Source organism: Saccopteryx bilineata, chromosome 5, assembly GCF_036850765.1.
Source record: "Saccopteryx bilineata isolate mSacBil1 chromosome 5, mSacBil1_pri_phased_curated, whole genome shotgun sequence".
Lineage (NCBI taxonomy): Eukaryota > Metazoa > Chordata > Mammalia > Chiroptera > Emballonuridae > Saccopteryx > Saccopteryx bilineata.
Genome location: NC_089494.1, coordinates 213,101,699 through 213,117,716, shown reverse-complemented (window position 1 = coordinate 213,117,716; position 16,018 = coordinate 213,101,699). Strand labels below are relative to the sequence as shown.

General features: G+C 34.3%; 1 protein-coding gene across 1 annotated transcript; it reads right to left on the bottom strand.

The window, feature by feature from the left end:
• Positions 1-2,445: 2,445 nt before the first annotated feature.
• LOC136306637 (beta-casein-like) lies at positions 2,446-6,442 on the bottom strand. Its single transcript, XM_066233087.1, has 6 exons — positions 6,392-6,442; positions 5,641-5,667; positions 5,527-5,553; positions 4,468-4,491; positions 4,334-4,372; positions 2,446-2,988 (listed from the first exon to the last, which is right to left on the bottom strand). Exons 1-6 carry the CDS (start codon positions 6,440-6,442, stop codon positions 2,446-2,448), a joined length of 711 nt encoding a protein of 236 aa, XP_066089184.1.
• Between the last annotated feature and the right edge of the window lie 9,576 nt (positions 6,443-16,018).

Genomic DNA, 16,018 nt, shown 5'->3' with positions numbered 1-16,018 from the left:
TCTTAAGGATGGAACTTTTTTATTAAAGATAAAAGATATGGTAGCATAAGTTTGGTTTGTCTTGATCCTGAGGTAAGGAAAACATTGAGGGTGTCGGAAAGACGGAATAATAGCTAGAACTATGTGTTAACTCAGTAGATGGACTTAGTGTACAGTGCAGGAGTTGGCAGAGGGATAATTCATCACAATGAAACAATTACTCCACAGAGACAATGAATAGCAGAGCTTCCTGTAAGTCTTTGGGTCTTGGGCATTACTGGCTACAGCCACTAATCCAGCTCATTCTGACTGTATTACTGGCTCTTGTTGCTCTGATGTAAGTGAGATCAGTAACATGGAGCAACAGGGAATATATCATGTGCTAATCACATTAAAAATTCAGTAAAACCTTTTGAATTGGCTATTATATAGATGTGGAAATTGAAGATCCAAAACTCTGAGTAACTTTCAAAGTACCACTTTGCAGCCATACTGCAGAACTGTGAGTTAGATTTCACATTTCTAACTTTTTTTCCTAGGGTGACAACAAAATTTTTCATCTGATGATGGGTACCTTTGAGGGTGAAAGGCACAGGTATAATAGTTTAATTGAGAATATAGGTGTAAACCAAGAATTTCTGGAGCAGAGAGTATGATTATCTTTTTCCTCCACTTTTTGATATTTTTTATAATTATATCTTTTATTATTTAATTCAAAGCATTCAATTTTAATTCTTCATGGTTATTTTTAACAACAATAATTATCTAAAGTTAACATTAAAGAGACCAATTAAGGTTGAAAATTATAATAAAGATATGAAGCTGAAATATGCATAAAAGATTAATTTATTGAAATGACTGGTTAAGAAATAGTAATAATAAGCTCAATTCCAAAATTATTTTTATACACATTTTGGATATAGTTATGGTTCTCCGAACTCAAAATTGAAATTCTGAGGTACTTTTTGAATTAAAATTTAGAAATAGATGTTATGATTCAAATCCAAATTAAGAATGTTATATAATACATAAAATAAAGTAATAAACTTTTATTATGTCCACGTAGAATCAATTAAAAATTGTTAATTTCTTGATAGCATGATACGGAGATTTAAAAGATTCCACATTTCTCGTCGCAGTCAATTCTATGGAATAAAGAACAAATATAGAATTAGTTATGTTATATAACCATGTATTTCTACCCATTTGTCATATTGGTGTGACTAATTAATCAGAGAAATTTTATTACAAATGCACCGCGTTGTGCCTTTTGCTTATAAAAGTTCCTAAAGACCAAAAAGCATCTCATTTGAAATTGTTTTGGGGAAATGTTTAGTCTACCATAATCACTAAAAATTTGTATCTTAAAAGTCTCAAAACTATATTCTCTCCTTTTTTTAGTTCTCACACTGAGACTAATTAATTTTATTTTGACCTATGAATTTAAAGTTACTATGTAAATTTTAAATGCAATAAGGACAATTAAATTTTATGGCACTTTCAGTAGAAATGATTATGTAAGTTGATTTTTAAAATAAAGCTCAAACATATTTACATGAAAATAGGAGAAACTTTTCAGTGTTTTCTAAAAATGATGGTAATCAAGCATAAGGACATAACCACTTGAAAACAAACATTCAAATTTGTCAGTAACACAATTATAATTAAAATAAATTTTATTATAAGATACATAATTTTATGTGAGTATATAATAATCAACTATTTAGATGTCCCTGAACAGTGACAATTAATAAAAAAGTTGTTATATTGATAGAGTTTATAACTATATTGGGCTTATCCAAGACAATGAAAGGTAAAAATGTATTAATTAAAATCATAATTTATCCAATTGCCAAACTCTCAGCTTACCAAAAGTGAGAAAGAAACAGCGAGAAACAACTTGTAAATCCTCTTAAACCTTAAGTAAATAAATAAATAAATATACAATCACCTTTTGGCAAGAACATTTAGTTTCTAAATATTTACATATAATGAAATAATCATCTCAATCAATTATTTTCACATGTACATATATCAAAAACAAAATGTAAGTTAGATCATGTGGAGAATAGAGCACAATGAAAACTTCAAAACTAACAAAAATAATAAAACTTTTTTAATTTCCAAGCAGATTATCAAATTTATGTCTGCTTTATTAAGCTTTTATCCTATTATCTACAGTCTTAACAGATGGATTAATTCAGAATTTCTGAAATAATTTCTTTCATATACTCATTATCTTCTACATGCAAAATCAGAACAATTATATTTAAATCTCTGTGAACAGTTTATACATTGGGATTTGGAGAAAAAATAAATTTTTAGGTTATTTTATTGTGTAACTAGTGTTGAGAAACCTGATCTAAACTATTGTATTTTCGATCGATTTATTCTTTATTTATTCTTTTATTCTGGGTCTCTTCTTCTTATATCATATACACGTCATGAATCAAACAACAGAGTTAGTTAATTAGGACTTACTTGTTGTAAATTGTAAAATGGGGCAATAGGTTGAGTCATAGGGTGGAACTGCTGCTGATCCAGCAGGGGCTCTTGGTACAGCACAAAGGCTTGGACTGGCATATTTCTCTGGGGGTAGGTCATCACTTGCTGGGAAAGAAGCTGGGCTTTGGGCTGAGGAAGGGAGAGCAGGGACTGAGTAGGAAACCCGGGAATCTGAGCCAGAGGCTGATGGACCTGCTGCATCACGGGCTGGACCAGAGGCAGAGGAATCTGTGGATTTTTGAGATCAGTGACACTTGGGATTTGACGTTCCAAAAATGGCACTACTGGAGAGTTAAGAACTGGCATCACGTTGCGCTTAGGAACGATGGTCTCCTTAGCATTGCGGGCTTCCATCACTTGAGGCTGCAGGATAGGCAGCACCACGGAAGGCTGAGCAAGAGGCAGGACGTTTTGTGGAAGGACAGTGTTAGGGATGGGCTGAGGGTAAGGATAGAAAAGAGGCTGGGGCTGCATAAAGGGGTGGATATTGTCCTGGCGTTCATCCTGGAGAAAAGGAAAAAGAATGTTTGAGGCCACGATTCAGCTATAATAGCCACTCATGATAACTTAACCTCCTCTTTTTTGAACAATCATAACTGGCTTAAAAAAGCAAAAAAATCTTTTACTTATGCTGGTTAAGAAATTATTTGGAAACGTGCAGAGTCTGAGTTAAGAACTCATCTCGGATTTCTCATTGATACACTCCCTTCATAGCTGAACACTGATCAAATTGAAATCAATGTTTGGGGATTTCAAACTTGTTTATCTTTTTCTGAGTTACCTTTAATGATTGTTGCTAGCTATACAGAATAATATTTAGAGGCATAGACTTTTCAACATAATGTGATAATGATAAACCAATTTATCTTCATATAATGAAGATTTTTTATAAAAAGACTTAGAGAAATGACTCCAAGTTATACTTCTGTGTGTTTTAATGAAAGTAAATCTTAATTTGTGGTTTAATTAAAGGAGCTACTTAATACCAGCTAACTTTTAACATTGCTTTACTTGGTAGATAGTAGTTATTGTGAGTCTTTAAATAGGTATCAATTTGTAAATTCATCTTGATTAAGAAAAATATTTGGTGTTAAATTCCAAGTAAATATCTCCATAATAAAACAGGGAAGCTAAAATATTGCAATTAGATAAATATGATAAAACATGAGTAATTTAAGAATTTTATGTTTTCTGAGAAAATTTCTATTTTTAAGCAAGTTCTACAATGAAACTGTACGGTATTATCATGTAATTATGTACTCAATTGTTCTGTATCTCACTTTTCTCATCTGTGTAATGGAAATTATTTTATGAATGGCATGTATTTGTAAATAAAAGCGTTAAAATAAAATGTTAATGTTAAGTTATTAAATATTTACTGTGTGCCAAATCATCAACCATAATGGGTTATGAATATTCTCAGTTTTCAGAGGAAGAAACTGATGTACAGAGAAATTTGGAGCCAAGGTTATACAACTAATATATAATCAAGTTATCATTTGTGCCATATTGCCTTCTTGTTTCTTTCATCAGCTTATTCATCTTGAGAATAAGGAGAATCTCATTCCCAACCTGGGAATGTATCTATTAGTGCGCATTTATGAAAAACAGGTATACCACTAGTGAAGTGAGCAGATCAATTATTATTCTTAAGTATTTATTCTACACTATGCAAGTTGATTATAGGTTTAAAAATGCATTTATTTCTTTAAAATAAATTTACTTAATCAAAGTCTTATATCTTATATTGTTATTTATTTTTTTACCATTCTTTACACTGAATGTGCACATATTTTGTATGTGTAACATTTAAAAATTTTTAGATATATATTCATCATGAACAAATTACCTCTCTTCTCTGCTGTTTCTCAAACTTCTCAGGTCTTTGCTAAAACCAAATCACATCAAAATAAATGTTATCATGTGTAAAATTTAAATGTAACAAATTTTAAAAATATTTACATTTAAATGTGAGGGTTTTACCTTGTTTATGTTAGTAATTGATTCCTTCAATAAAAATAAAAATAAATTAGGTTAAGTTTTATGATAAAGTTTTATTCATCAATATGAACAGAAAATGAAGGCATTTATTTCATAGGTTAATATGAACATCTTGCTTAATAATATTAAAAACAGAGGATAATTACTGAAACTTTTATATTGCACTGTTTTGTACAAAACTGTTGTATAAAAGAAAGACAGTTGAATGCAGTCAAGAAAAAAAGGAAAAATAGTGAACATAGTAAAAAAGCTGATTTTGTCTCTCATTATGTTTGCATGGCAACAAATTATCTCTAATACTTCATCTGATTCTAAAAGAAAAATAATTGTTAATAATAAATTATAATAATTATTATACATTCTGTCAATCATTCTTAGTTCATTTGTTATGTTTAGGCTTCAAATGAATTGTAAGAACTAAATACTTTCCCTAAGGATCCGGTAACCTTTGTGAAGAGATAAAGCATACCGGTGCATCATTCAGCAGGTAATGCCAGACCCCATTCAGGGGCACAAGTGTAAACATCTCCCTGACTCTCCTAGGCAGACATAGGACTAAACCTGTCTCACTGCCTTTTATTTACTAAGCTGACTATTGTAATTACAAAATATGTCCTTCTGCAGTCTGCCCACCCCCTACACTGCCATTCTTTCCTTTGGTTGTCTGCTTTTCTGTTGTACCACAGCTCCTAGTCAGTGTCTGGGCCACGGAAGGCCTTCAATAAATGTCAAAACAATGGATGAGGTCAGCATGGACAGAGCTCAGGACAGAAATAAGGACTGTACAGTTCAGTTAAAGAAAGGTGGTGGGGCACAGTGATAAAATTTTAACTAGGAAGCTAGCTCAAAACTTGTTCCCATAATAAAATCTGTAGACATTTATTCTGTCCTTAAAGATCTATAATAAAAATTTGCAGCACATCTCATGTGTCAGAACTAGCTGCATTGTCTTAAAAACCCTCAAGTGACACAGTAGAAAGAAAGTACAGCATTTTATTGACCCAAAAATGGAAAATTGTCTCAGAATGAACATTGTCTCACCTCACTGCTTGAAAAGTTTTCTACAGTCTGTAAAGAAAAAAAGAATTACAACCGAATCATCAGAGAATGTTACTATTTCATGGTCGGAAATTTTTCTCTAAATAAACATCTTACCTCTGTGGATATGCTGACTTCTTCCTTCTGTAAAGAAAGCAATGCGTCACTTAGTTTCCATAGCTAACTCATTTTTCTTGCTCACTTTTCACCTTCTTTATGCAGAGCTATCGCCACAAATTTAAGAAATAAAATATGTAGTTTGAAGCCTTGGAAGGTAATTGTTTATATATTTTTTATATTTGGGAACTCAAATTTTTTTTTATTTTACCTGAATAATGAAATATTATAATGTGTAAGAGGAAGACAACCACTTTAGTTTGTATCAAGCACTTATTTTTATGATAACAAATATGTTTATGAGTATCATTGTTGCCTGATTTGCATCGATTAGATGTTTTGCAGTAGGCACAGTTAGGATTTAACCCAATTTCCTAGGGTAAGAGGTACATAATTTTCATCACTGGAGTAAAATATATTTATCTAGCTTGCACACACATGCAATGTATTTGTGCAATAGTACTCTCTTTCTTTGTTGTTGGTTTTATATTTGTTTCTTCTTGCTTTTTCTGTTGCTTATTAGCTTTTATGTTTTTTCTTTAAGGACTGGTGGCACAGTGCTAATATTTAACCCAGATTTGTAGCAAATAGGACACTGTTGAAATAATGGTGAATGTACATGTTTTCTTTAAAGTACGAAAAAAAATCTGTTCAAATTCTGCTTTATTTGTACATTTAAAATATTGGTGATGTTTTTCTTCACTCGTGGAAGATATTTTACTATATGGTATTCATTCAGAGATTTTCTTACCTCCCTTGCAAGAGCAAGAGCCACCAGGCTGACAAGGATGAGGACCTTCATGGCTCTCAAGTCCTGTGAATGAAAAAATGGTGTTATAATTTTCAGTCTAATATATTTTTTCATTACATAGGGTTACTTTTTTTTTTAAAGAAAGCAAAGATAATTAAAATGTCTGCATTTGAGGGGAAAATACTAACAGAAGTTTTAGATAACCAAAGTAAAAATCTACTCTAGCTCCTTAGTCTTACATATCAATTTTATACATCATTGCCAGTCATTCAGAATTTTTCAGCTAATTCATTCTATTTCATCTCATTCACAGTACAATTTTTTGAAACACAGGAAGAATTTTTTAATATTTATAAAAACTTTATCCATTGATTTACCTCTTCAAAAATGTGTAGTATTGGCCCTGGCCGGTTGGCTCAGCGGTAGAGCGTCAGCCTAGCGTGCGGAGGACCCGGGTTCGATTCCCGGCCAGGGCACACAGGAGAAGCGCCCATTTGCTTCTCCACCCCTCCGCCGCGCTTTCCTCTCTGTCTCTCTCTTCCCCTCCCGCAGCCAAGGCTCCATTGGAGCAAAGATGGCCCGGGTGCTGGGGATGGCTCTGTGGCCTCTTCCTCAGGCGCTAGAGTGGCTCTGGTCGCAACATGGCGACGCCCAGGACGGGCAGAGCATAGCCCCCTGGTGGGCAGAGCGTCGCCCCCTGGTGGGCAGAGCATTGCCCCATGGTGGGCAGAGCATCGCTCCATGGTGGGCGTGCCGGGTGGATCCCGGTCGGGCGCATGCGGGAGTCTCTCCCCGTTTCCAGCTTCAGAAAAAATGAAAAAAAAAAAATGTGTAGTATTTATTTAGCACTGTTAATTGCCTGACACTGTCTAGGTGTTGAGTTTACAGCAGTGAAAAAAAACACTAAGGTCTTAGCCTTGATGAATCTTCAGATCTATTGGAACATCTTGATTAAAGAAAATATATCTATAGAAGATTATGAAAATTAAAAGTGTTCATAAATATTTGGTTTAATCATATCTCTTTATTTCTAATAAAACAGATTTGTATTGAGCATTTGATCTATTTATCCATTTTTGCAGATGTTTTTAGAACTGATTCATTTGTTTTTTCTCTATATGTACCCCCTACACAGTATCCATCACCACAAACCGCCTGAGGCTCCCTTTCCTTTGTGCCACATGACTTCAGAGAACATGCACTGTGCCTCTTCTCTCATCTCTGATCCCTTGACGATTTACCAAAGAATCGGGTTCTCTTGCCCAGTCCCCACCGTAAGCTACTTCTTATTGTAGCATAACGCAAAATACATGTTAACACATTTGACCACAATGTGGCATTGATCAATAAGGCTATATAGGTTTCAGGTAAACATTTCTACAGCATTTGAAGTATTGATTGTGTTGTGTACCCATCACCCAAAGTCAAATCATTTTTCTTTATTAGTCAAATATTTTTCTTTATCAAGCAAAAATATGTTTTCTAGATTTTTCCATTGGTGCCATATAAGCCTTCATTAATTTTATTCTGCAATTTAAATTTAAGTTGAGTTTTTAATTAATTGTTTATTGTCAAGTCTCCCTCAAAAATATGTTACTATAGTAAAGATTATTATGAGTAAGGTGATCCCATTTCATTTTTTAAATTTTATAATTAGCATTTTATATTTTAAACCGGAACTTTATTATGACAAGTGGGGAGTAAGAGGACTGGATGAAAGAAAGTAAAAGGATTAGCTAAAGAAAAAACATATATATATATATATATATATATATATATATATATATATATATATATATAAACATTTAGAAACAGACAACAGCATGGCAATAGCAAAAAAAGAAGGGAAAAAGGCACAATGGAGGGCAAAGGGGGGTGAAAGAGGAAGGAAGAAACTTCGTCTGGGTGGAATGTGCACATTGTGTTGTGCAAATGGAATGCTATTTAGTTGTACACTTGAAATGTCAAAGGTTTTGCAAACCAACTTCAACCAAATAAATTCACTTAATAAATATATATAGTCTGAGGTATTCTTTCTTTATGATCTTTGTTTTGTCTTCAAGTTATTTCTATCTCTTTTAGAAATTTTCTTACAAAGTAAAACATTTTTTAAGTAAATTCTGTATTTCATGTGTCTAATTTTAATATGTTTCTGAAATGTATTAATTCAATAAAGTAAGATGTTGCATGTTGAAAACAAGTTTGATAAATATACTCTTCTAAAAAAATTATTCATAAGCATTTTAAGTAGTACATGTTTTCAAAGAACTCTTGTAATATCTTGACTTAATATGTTACTTCCATAAGCCACTTGTTAAATATTTTCCTATAATTCCCTTATAATAACTTAAATATATTTGCTTTTATGATGTGATATCCTTATTAAAAATGGATCACATACATTTAATTCATAAATTAGATCTTTTAATTTAGTCTGTTAACTAACCTTGGACTAAAATTTTCTAATTACCATTACTACATCTTCTTGGACTCATAAAGTTTATGTGGTATTATAATTTTTACCAAATATTCATAAGCTCTTCTATTTCTTTAAACTAAGTGTTGAAAATAATGTCAGTACTACATTAAATACCTTTATTTCAAAGACTATATTTAAAATTTTATTTTCTTCATATCTCTAGACCTAGATGTAATAAAATACAGAGAAGATATATTAAATTTATATCTGAAATTCTTACCTGTTTTCCAAAGTGGAGAACAAGAAATGAAGGAGAAGCTAAGTGAATGATGATATGTCTGCTTTCGTGGCTGGTTATATACTGTATTTGATGGCATGCTAATTTTGTGGTTTAAAATAAAATCAATAGTAGGTTTCAATTCTAAGAAGTCCACATGATTAGAAAATGATTTCTGCCTAATATCTATCCCCAGAAATGCTGGGGAGTATTTTAACAAGGGAACAATTTATATCTGGTGAATGAAATCTTTCCAGGAAGTTAAACTGTCTAATAACTAAAGACAATTGTTGGAGGACAGTGACCCTCTGGGTAAATCCACAAGTTATTTAAGACATAATTAGGTCTCTAGTCCTTGGTGGTCCTCAAGATCTCAATAGTGGGGGAATGCTATATAAACACCAGGGAATGCTATTTAAACACCAGAGATTAGCAGCGACTTCATAAAAGTCACAAAGTTGAAATTAAATATATAGTTTTAGTTTTCTAGTGAAGTGCTGGATGGAGTTTTTCAACTGACAGTGAGGGAAGTTGATATGGGTTTTTGATATTTAAAAGTGGAAGCACTTTTGGTTAATGTGAATACAGAAATAAATGAAATGATCCAGTTGTAATTCCTACATGACGTTAGCAATCAGCTTATTTTCTTTATCCAGATAGATTTATGCCTAGATGGTTGCAATATAATATGAATAGATAAAGAGAATTGAATGTGTTTGTGTTAAAAACACTAATTATGAATGTAGGTTGAGCTAAAAAGGAGGAGATGGCAGTAGTTGAGTTATAAACCAGAATCCCTAAAATGGCTTGACAACCCAGGCCTGAAAAGAGTGAGCAACGTCAAGAAGTGGAGCTTAGAGCTTTTTGTCAGATGAGGAATGTCAGCATTAGAAAGGAGATACTGTCTGGATTATGACCAGATACAAAGAATGGTCAAGTAGGCCCTAGCCGGTTGGCTCAGCGGTAGAGCGTCAGCCTGGCGTGCGGGGGACCCGGGTTCTATTCCCGGCCAGGGCACATAGGAGAAGCGCCCATTTGCTTCTCCACCCCCGCCCCCTCCTTCCTCTCTGTCTCTCTCTTCCCCTCCCGCAGCCAAGGCTCCATTGGAGCAAAGATGGCCCGGGTGCTGGGGATGGCTCCTTGGCCTCTGCCTCAGGCGCTAGAGTGGCTCTGGTCGCAGCAGAGCGACGCCCCGGAGGGGCAGAGCGTCGCCCCTGGTGGCCATGCCGGATGGATCCCGGTCGGGCGCATGCGGGAGTCTGTCTGTCTCTCCCCGTTTCCAGCTTCAGAAAAAAAAAAAGAATGGTCAAGTATACAGAATTCTGAAGACAGGTGAACATGAAGTTTATTAAGGTAAAAAGTGAAATACATCTACAGTAAATGTATATTTTTGCCAGGCATTACACTAGACACCAAGAATAAACTTTAAATAAAAAGACAAAATTCTTGTCCCTAAGGAGATCAAACCATTTAGAATAAGTTATTATGAGGCTACTTGTTATAAAATGCAATAAATATCTTACCAAAATATCTAGTTTACTTGAGGTGATGGGTAAGAGAAGCAAAAAGAATCTTCATAAACACATGAGTCCTGAGCAGGATTGTGAAGCCGAAGGAGGGGTTTGGCCTTAGGAAAGGAGAGAATTATAGACTAAAGGAAAAGGAAAAATGGGGTTTCAGATATCAGATGCAAGTAACTACAACTAAATCAAGTAGTGAATTGAGGTCATGAAATACAATGAAGGGTGTAGATGGAGAAAACAGAGAAAAAGAAAGAAGTCGGATAATGGTGAGCAAGCATGCTGTGCTCCTAAGGGCATGAAGTTATTCTGTGTATGCTGGAGATTTGCTGAAGTGTTTTGGCCCAAAGGACTATAGTTAGAGAATAACTACTTGTATAAAATAATTGATAATAACACAAATTTCAAAAAATAAATCTTTTTGGGTTTGAGCTCATATCTTTTGTGGTGGGTGAATGTTTATCAGCTAATGTACGTGAAAGGACAGAAGGTAGGAAAGACAGGAAATTGAAGCCCAGACAAGAGCAGAGTCTTGGCCACAGTCCACAGTAAAGTCTGAAGCAGGCTTCAAAGTACTTAATATGTGCCTGTTTACAAAAGTAGTCCTCAAGTTTCTCCTTCTCTTTAGTAATTGATATTCATAGATGGAATTGGCCAACTTTATTTGATATTGCTTATTTTTACCATGTTCTTTTTTTCTGTTCACTGCTTGTAACAGATATACTCAGGACTTATGCAAAGGTAGGTGCCCATCTAAAACAAGTATATTGAAATATTGGCATAATTCATCTTTTTCATTTATAATATATGTTCTATTTATATTATGCTAGAAGTGTGAAGGAGGGGAACACTTCTAATATTCATATATGCTTTATATTGCTTTAAAAACCTAAGTCAATTTTTGTTGTTTATTTGAACTATTCAGCTAATATTTATTCTAACACTATGTTCATACTGATCTCTGAGGAAGCCATGAAAGAAATGATGAAGTAATCCTATAACCCCAATGTCATAGATTCAATTAAAAAAGGCCATGGCTATCAGTATGTTCTCTATTGCCAAGGCATAGGCAAAAAAAAAAAAAAGTGTGATTTCTAAGAAATGAATTACAGAAGCAAACATTTCCTACTCATTCAACATTTCCTTTTTATTTTCTCAGGAAACTGCTTTATATATAATGCAATATATACAGCATTACTTTTTGATGCAATTTAACCAATTTTGAATTTCATTAATCAGTATAATTATTGATTCTATTCATCTATAAAAGTATGCAAAACATAGATAAAGAAAATCACTAATGTACTTTTGATAAAAATGCTTATCCAAAACAAAAAAAAAAATTGAAAGCCAGAGATTTAACACCAGAAGCCACTGGTCAGGTAAGCATTAGAACATGATGAAAGTATGAAACCCAGTACCATGTAGACAACCCAGGATTTCCTAATTCATAACTTGAGTTGTCATTTTATAAGGTAAAATAGAATTTTATCCTTTGAAATTTTATAAGACAACACTGGGTGAGGAGCAAAAAATAATCAAAGCAAGATATTCTAAGACTATTTGTCATAAAGAGAATTTCTTCAGCCAAAGCTCTTTCCCATATTAGGTGACAGATTTGAAATGCTCAGGCATAGGATTTGGCTGAAACACAAAGGTAATAATTAAAAACATATAAATAACAACCTCAGAAAAAGAAAGTAGATAGAAAACAAGGTAAAAAATATGAATAAGGACTAAAGGTATTCAAAAATAAGAACTGTAAAAGACATTAAATATCATCTATATTGTGTTTAAATAATTTTTTAGAGAGGAGGAAACTGAAGATGTAAAAATTTACTTTTTTTTAAGGATACTACAGCAGATTAGAGATAGGGCTGACACTAAAATCCTCTGTTTTCTAACTAATAATTGAGTTATTGCTTAATAACTTCCAAAGTATTGGGAGAAAGGATAAAATAAAACAAATCATGTGAATTTGTATAATGGACCAGGTTTATGAGCAACATAACATATAATTTATCAACTGAAAAATTATTAAATATAGACATCTTAACATTATTTATGTTGATGTAATTTTTTAATTCTTTCAATGAGATTATCCAAATATAATAAAATAATATCTTGTATGTAAAATAAAGCTGTTAAAATTCATTAATATAACTAATCACAGAAGAAAACCTATGACTTTCTAATGAGTTTGTGAATTTTTTCTTTTTTTAAAACTTTTGTTTAAAAATTGTATTGAATTTATAGGTGAATAAAATTGTTTAATTTTCAAGTGTACAATTCTATAATACATCATCTGTATGAGTCTTGTTTTCTCATCCATTCAGCTACCTTATATCTTTGATTGGAGCATTTAAACCCTTTACATTTAAAGCCATCATTAATAGGTATATATTTAATGCCATTTTATTCTTCTAACTATATTCTTTCTTTCTCCTCCTCCTCCTCCTCCTCCTCCTTTTTCTTCTGTTCCTTCTTCAAGCAGTTCCTTTAACATTTCTTGTAATGCTGGGTTGATGGTAACAAACACTTTCTTAGCTTTTCCTTGTCTGGGAAGTTCTTTATTTCTTCTTCAATATGACATTATTGTCTTGCTGGGTAAAGTAGTACTAGTTGTAGGTCCTTGTGTTTTATCACTTTAAATATTTCATGCCAATTTCTTCTGACCTATTGAGAAATCAGCTGACTTTATAATGGGAGCATCCTGTCTTTTCTTTTAATATTCTCTCTTTGTATTTAACCTTTGCCTTTTAATTATAATGTTTCTTGCTATGGGCCTCTTCAGGTTCATCTTGTTTGGGACTCCCTATGGTTCCTGGACTTGTGTGTCTTTATACTTCACCACATTAAGGAAGTTTTCTGTCATTATTTCTTCAAATAGGTTCTTGATCCCTTGCTCTCTCTCTTTCTTCTTCTGGTACCCCTATAAGAGGATATTGTTATGCTTAACATAGTTCCAAAGATCCCTTACTATCCTCATTTTTAAAAAAATTGTTTTCCTTTACATTGCTCTGATAAAATTTTTTTTTCTACATTGTCTTTCCAATCTCTGATTTAATCTTCTGCTTCATCCAACCTATGGTATATTTTTCCAGTATATTCATCATTTCAGATGTTGTATTCTCCATTTCTGACTATTTGTTTTTTATGGTCTTTATGTCCTTTCTTATGCTGTTGAGCATTCTTATAACCATCACTTTGAATTCTATATTTGATAAATCGTTTTCCCCCATTTTATTTAGCCTTTTTCTGGAAGTTTCTCTTGTTATTTTGTTTTGTAGTCTGTTTCTTTGTCTCCCTAATTTGGCTGCTTTTTTGCATTTGTTTATATATATATGTATATATTAGATAGATTTTCTATGACACCCAGTCTTCATGGGGTAGTCTTACATAGTTAAGTATCCTGTGGGTTCCAGGGACACAGTCTTCTTACTCACTTAAGCTGAGTGCTCCATCAGTGTCTCTTGTTTTGGTTATGGAGGCCTTCCTTTTATAATTGCGTTTTGATTTCTCTTGGCTCAATACGTGTAAGACTGATTATCATCCAGGCAGACTGTGAAGCTCTACTCCAACCATCAATATGAGCTGTTTTGCAAGTGCTGAACACATGAAGCAGAATTTACTTCAGCAGGATTTGTTGCCTGCCCATATCTCCTTTTGAATATGCCATTTCTGAAACTTATTGGATTTTGTTCTAAGGTTGTTTGAAGCTGGACCCTGGGTGTGTTGGTCTGGGACTCTTGGGAGGGACTATAGTTCAGACCAATATCAGACACAACCTGTGACTGTCCCTGGAAAACCTGTGTGGAACTATAAATGATCCCCTCTGCTGGGTCTGGATGTGCACTGGAAAGTCCAAGCGTGTACCTGCAGGTACAAGGCCAACTTGTCCCTGCTCTGGGCCCAGGAGAAGCTCATAAAAGTTCCCAAGTCACCCCAAGGTCTGCTATAACCTTCTGGTTGCTTTTTAGGCTTACTCACTAAAAGAGCCTCTGGCTGTACTTGAGTTGCATAAGGTAAGTTCACAGTGAGTTACCAGATTCAGTTGAGTGGTGGTAACATAATGTACACAGGTTCAAACTCAGTATCAGTGCTGAGTCTGAGGTTACTCAGCAAATGTCCCTGGGTATAACAAGTCTAACTGCCACTTTGCCTGGTGCTTGCACAGCTTTGTGTTGAGTGGAGTCTTGGGAAGTGCCAGGGTGAAGACAGCAGAGGTTATCAGGTCCAAAAGACCAAGATCTGGCCATGTGAAGGAAGGACTTTGTTCCAGTCAAATACGTGAAGTAAATTGTCCCCTAATCTAGAGCGACACTGCTCAGTTTGTCCCAGATTCTGCTGGGAAGAGATGGAGCAAGAACAGCTGTGTGGAATCAAGAGGGTTAGTAAACATCCCATAGGGGAAGGATCATTCAGGCATCAGGGAAAGTAAGAGCTGTGGCCCCAGTCCCAGAGCCACACAACTCAGTCACTGACACCCTGGAGTTAGCCCACACCTCCATTCTCGGACAGGCAGTTGACACTTAAATTGGGTGTAAACTTCAACAGGGTAGTGCCAAAGGGACCCAGAAGAGTTAGCTATTGATTTTCCAGGCTGATACCACATGAAAAGAAATACTCAAGCTAAGAAAATTGACATTGGTGTTGTGGGAGAATGCCTCAGCACAGGGACCTGATTACTTTCCCTTCTGCTCTCTCCCCAAAGCCACAAAACCTTCTCACATGACTCTAGTCTGCTCAGCTCTCCCTCTGTAGGAGCCTAAGGTGAGTGACTCCAAATAAAATTTAGTGGGTTGGCCCTTTAAGAGGGTGCCTGTACCTCTAGTGGACTCCTGCATCTCCATGGTAGACAGAAACCCTACTGTTTTTCACAACCAGGTGTGAAGTGGATTCTTCTTCTTGGCTCTGGTGTTCTGGGCTGGGGAGTCAGGCTTGTGGTTTAGACTCCTTGCTTTTGAGGGGGAAACTCTCTATAGCTGAAATATCCCTCTGGAACCTCAGCTACCACCTATGGGAGTGCAGCCAGCCCTTTTCATGTCTCCACTCTTCTTACCAGTCTCAGTGTGCCTTTTTCTCTCAACCCTTGGTTATAAGACTCTCTTCAGCTAGTCTTCAGTTGATTATTCAGAGTATTGTTCTGTAATTTAGTTGTAATTCTAGTCTGGTCTTGGGAAGAGCTGAGTGTAGCTTCCAACTATTCAACTGCCAGCTTTGATCTTACAGAAATAATTTTGAAACAGAATCTTATGTGTACATCCTTTATTTCAATTTCCATATTAATAGATTAAGATGACATAACTATACTTTAACCAATTTTCTCATTTTGGGTAATACTGAATCAACTTTATATGAGAGCTTGTTTGAGGTCAATTAATTCTAATTTATTTCATCATATTTCATAT

Excerpts from the sequence above, each read along its gene's own strand:
- LOC136306637 (XM_066233087.1), bottom strand. The coding sequence starts at position 6,442 with ATGAAGGTCCTCATCCTTGTCAGCCTGGTGGCTCTTGCTCTTGCAAGG. Across the intron at positions 4,492-5,526 it reads AAAACTTTTCAAGCAGTGAG|GAATCAATTACTAACATAAA; the intron begins GTGAGACAATGT and ends TTTTTATTGAAG. Across the intron at positions 4,373-4,467 it reads CAATTACTAACATAAACAAG|CAAAGACCTGAGAAGTTTGA; the intron begins GTAAAACCCTCA and ends ATTTGGTTTTAG.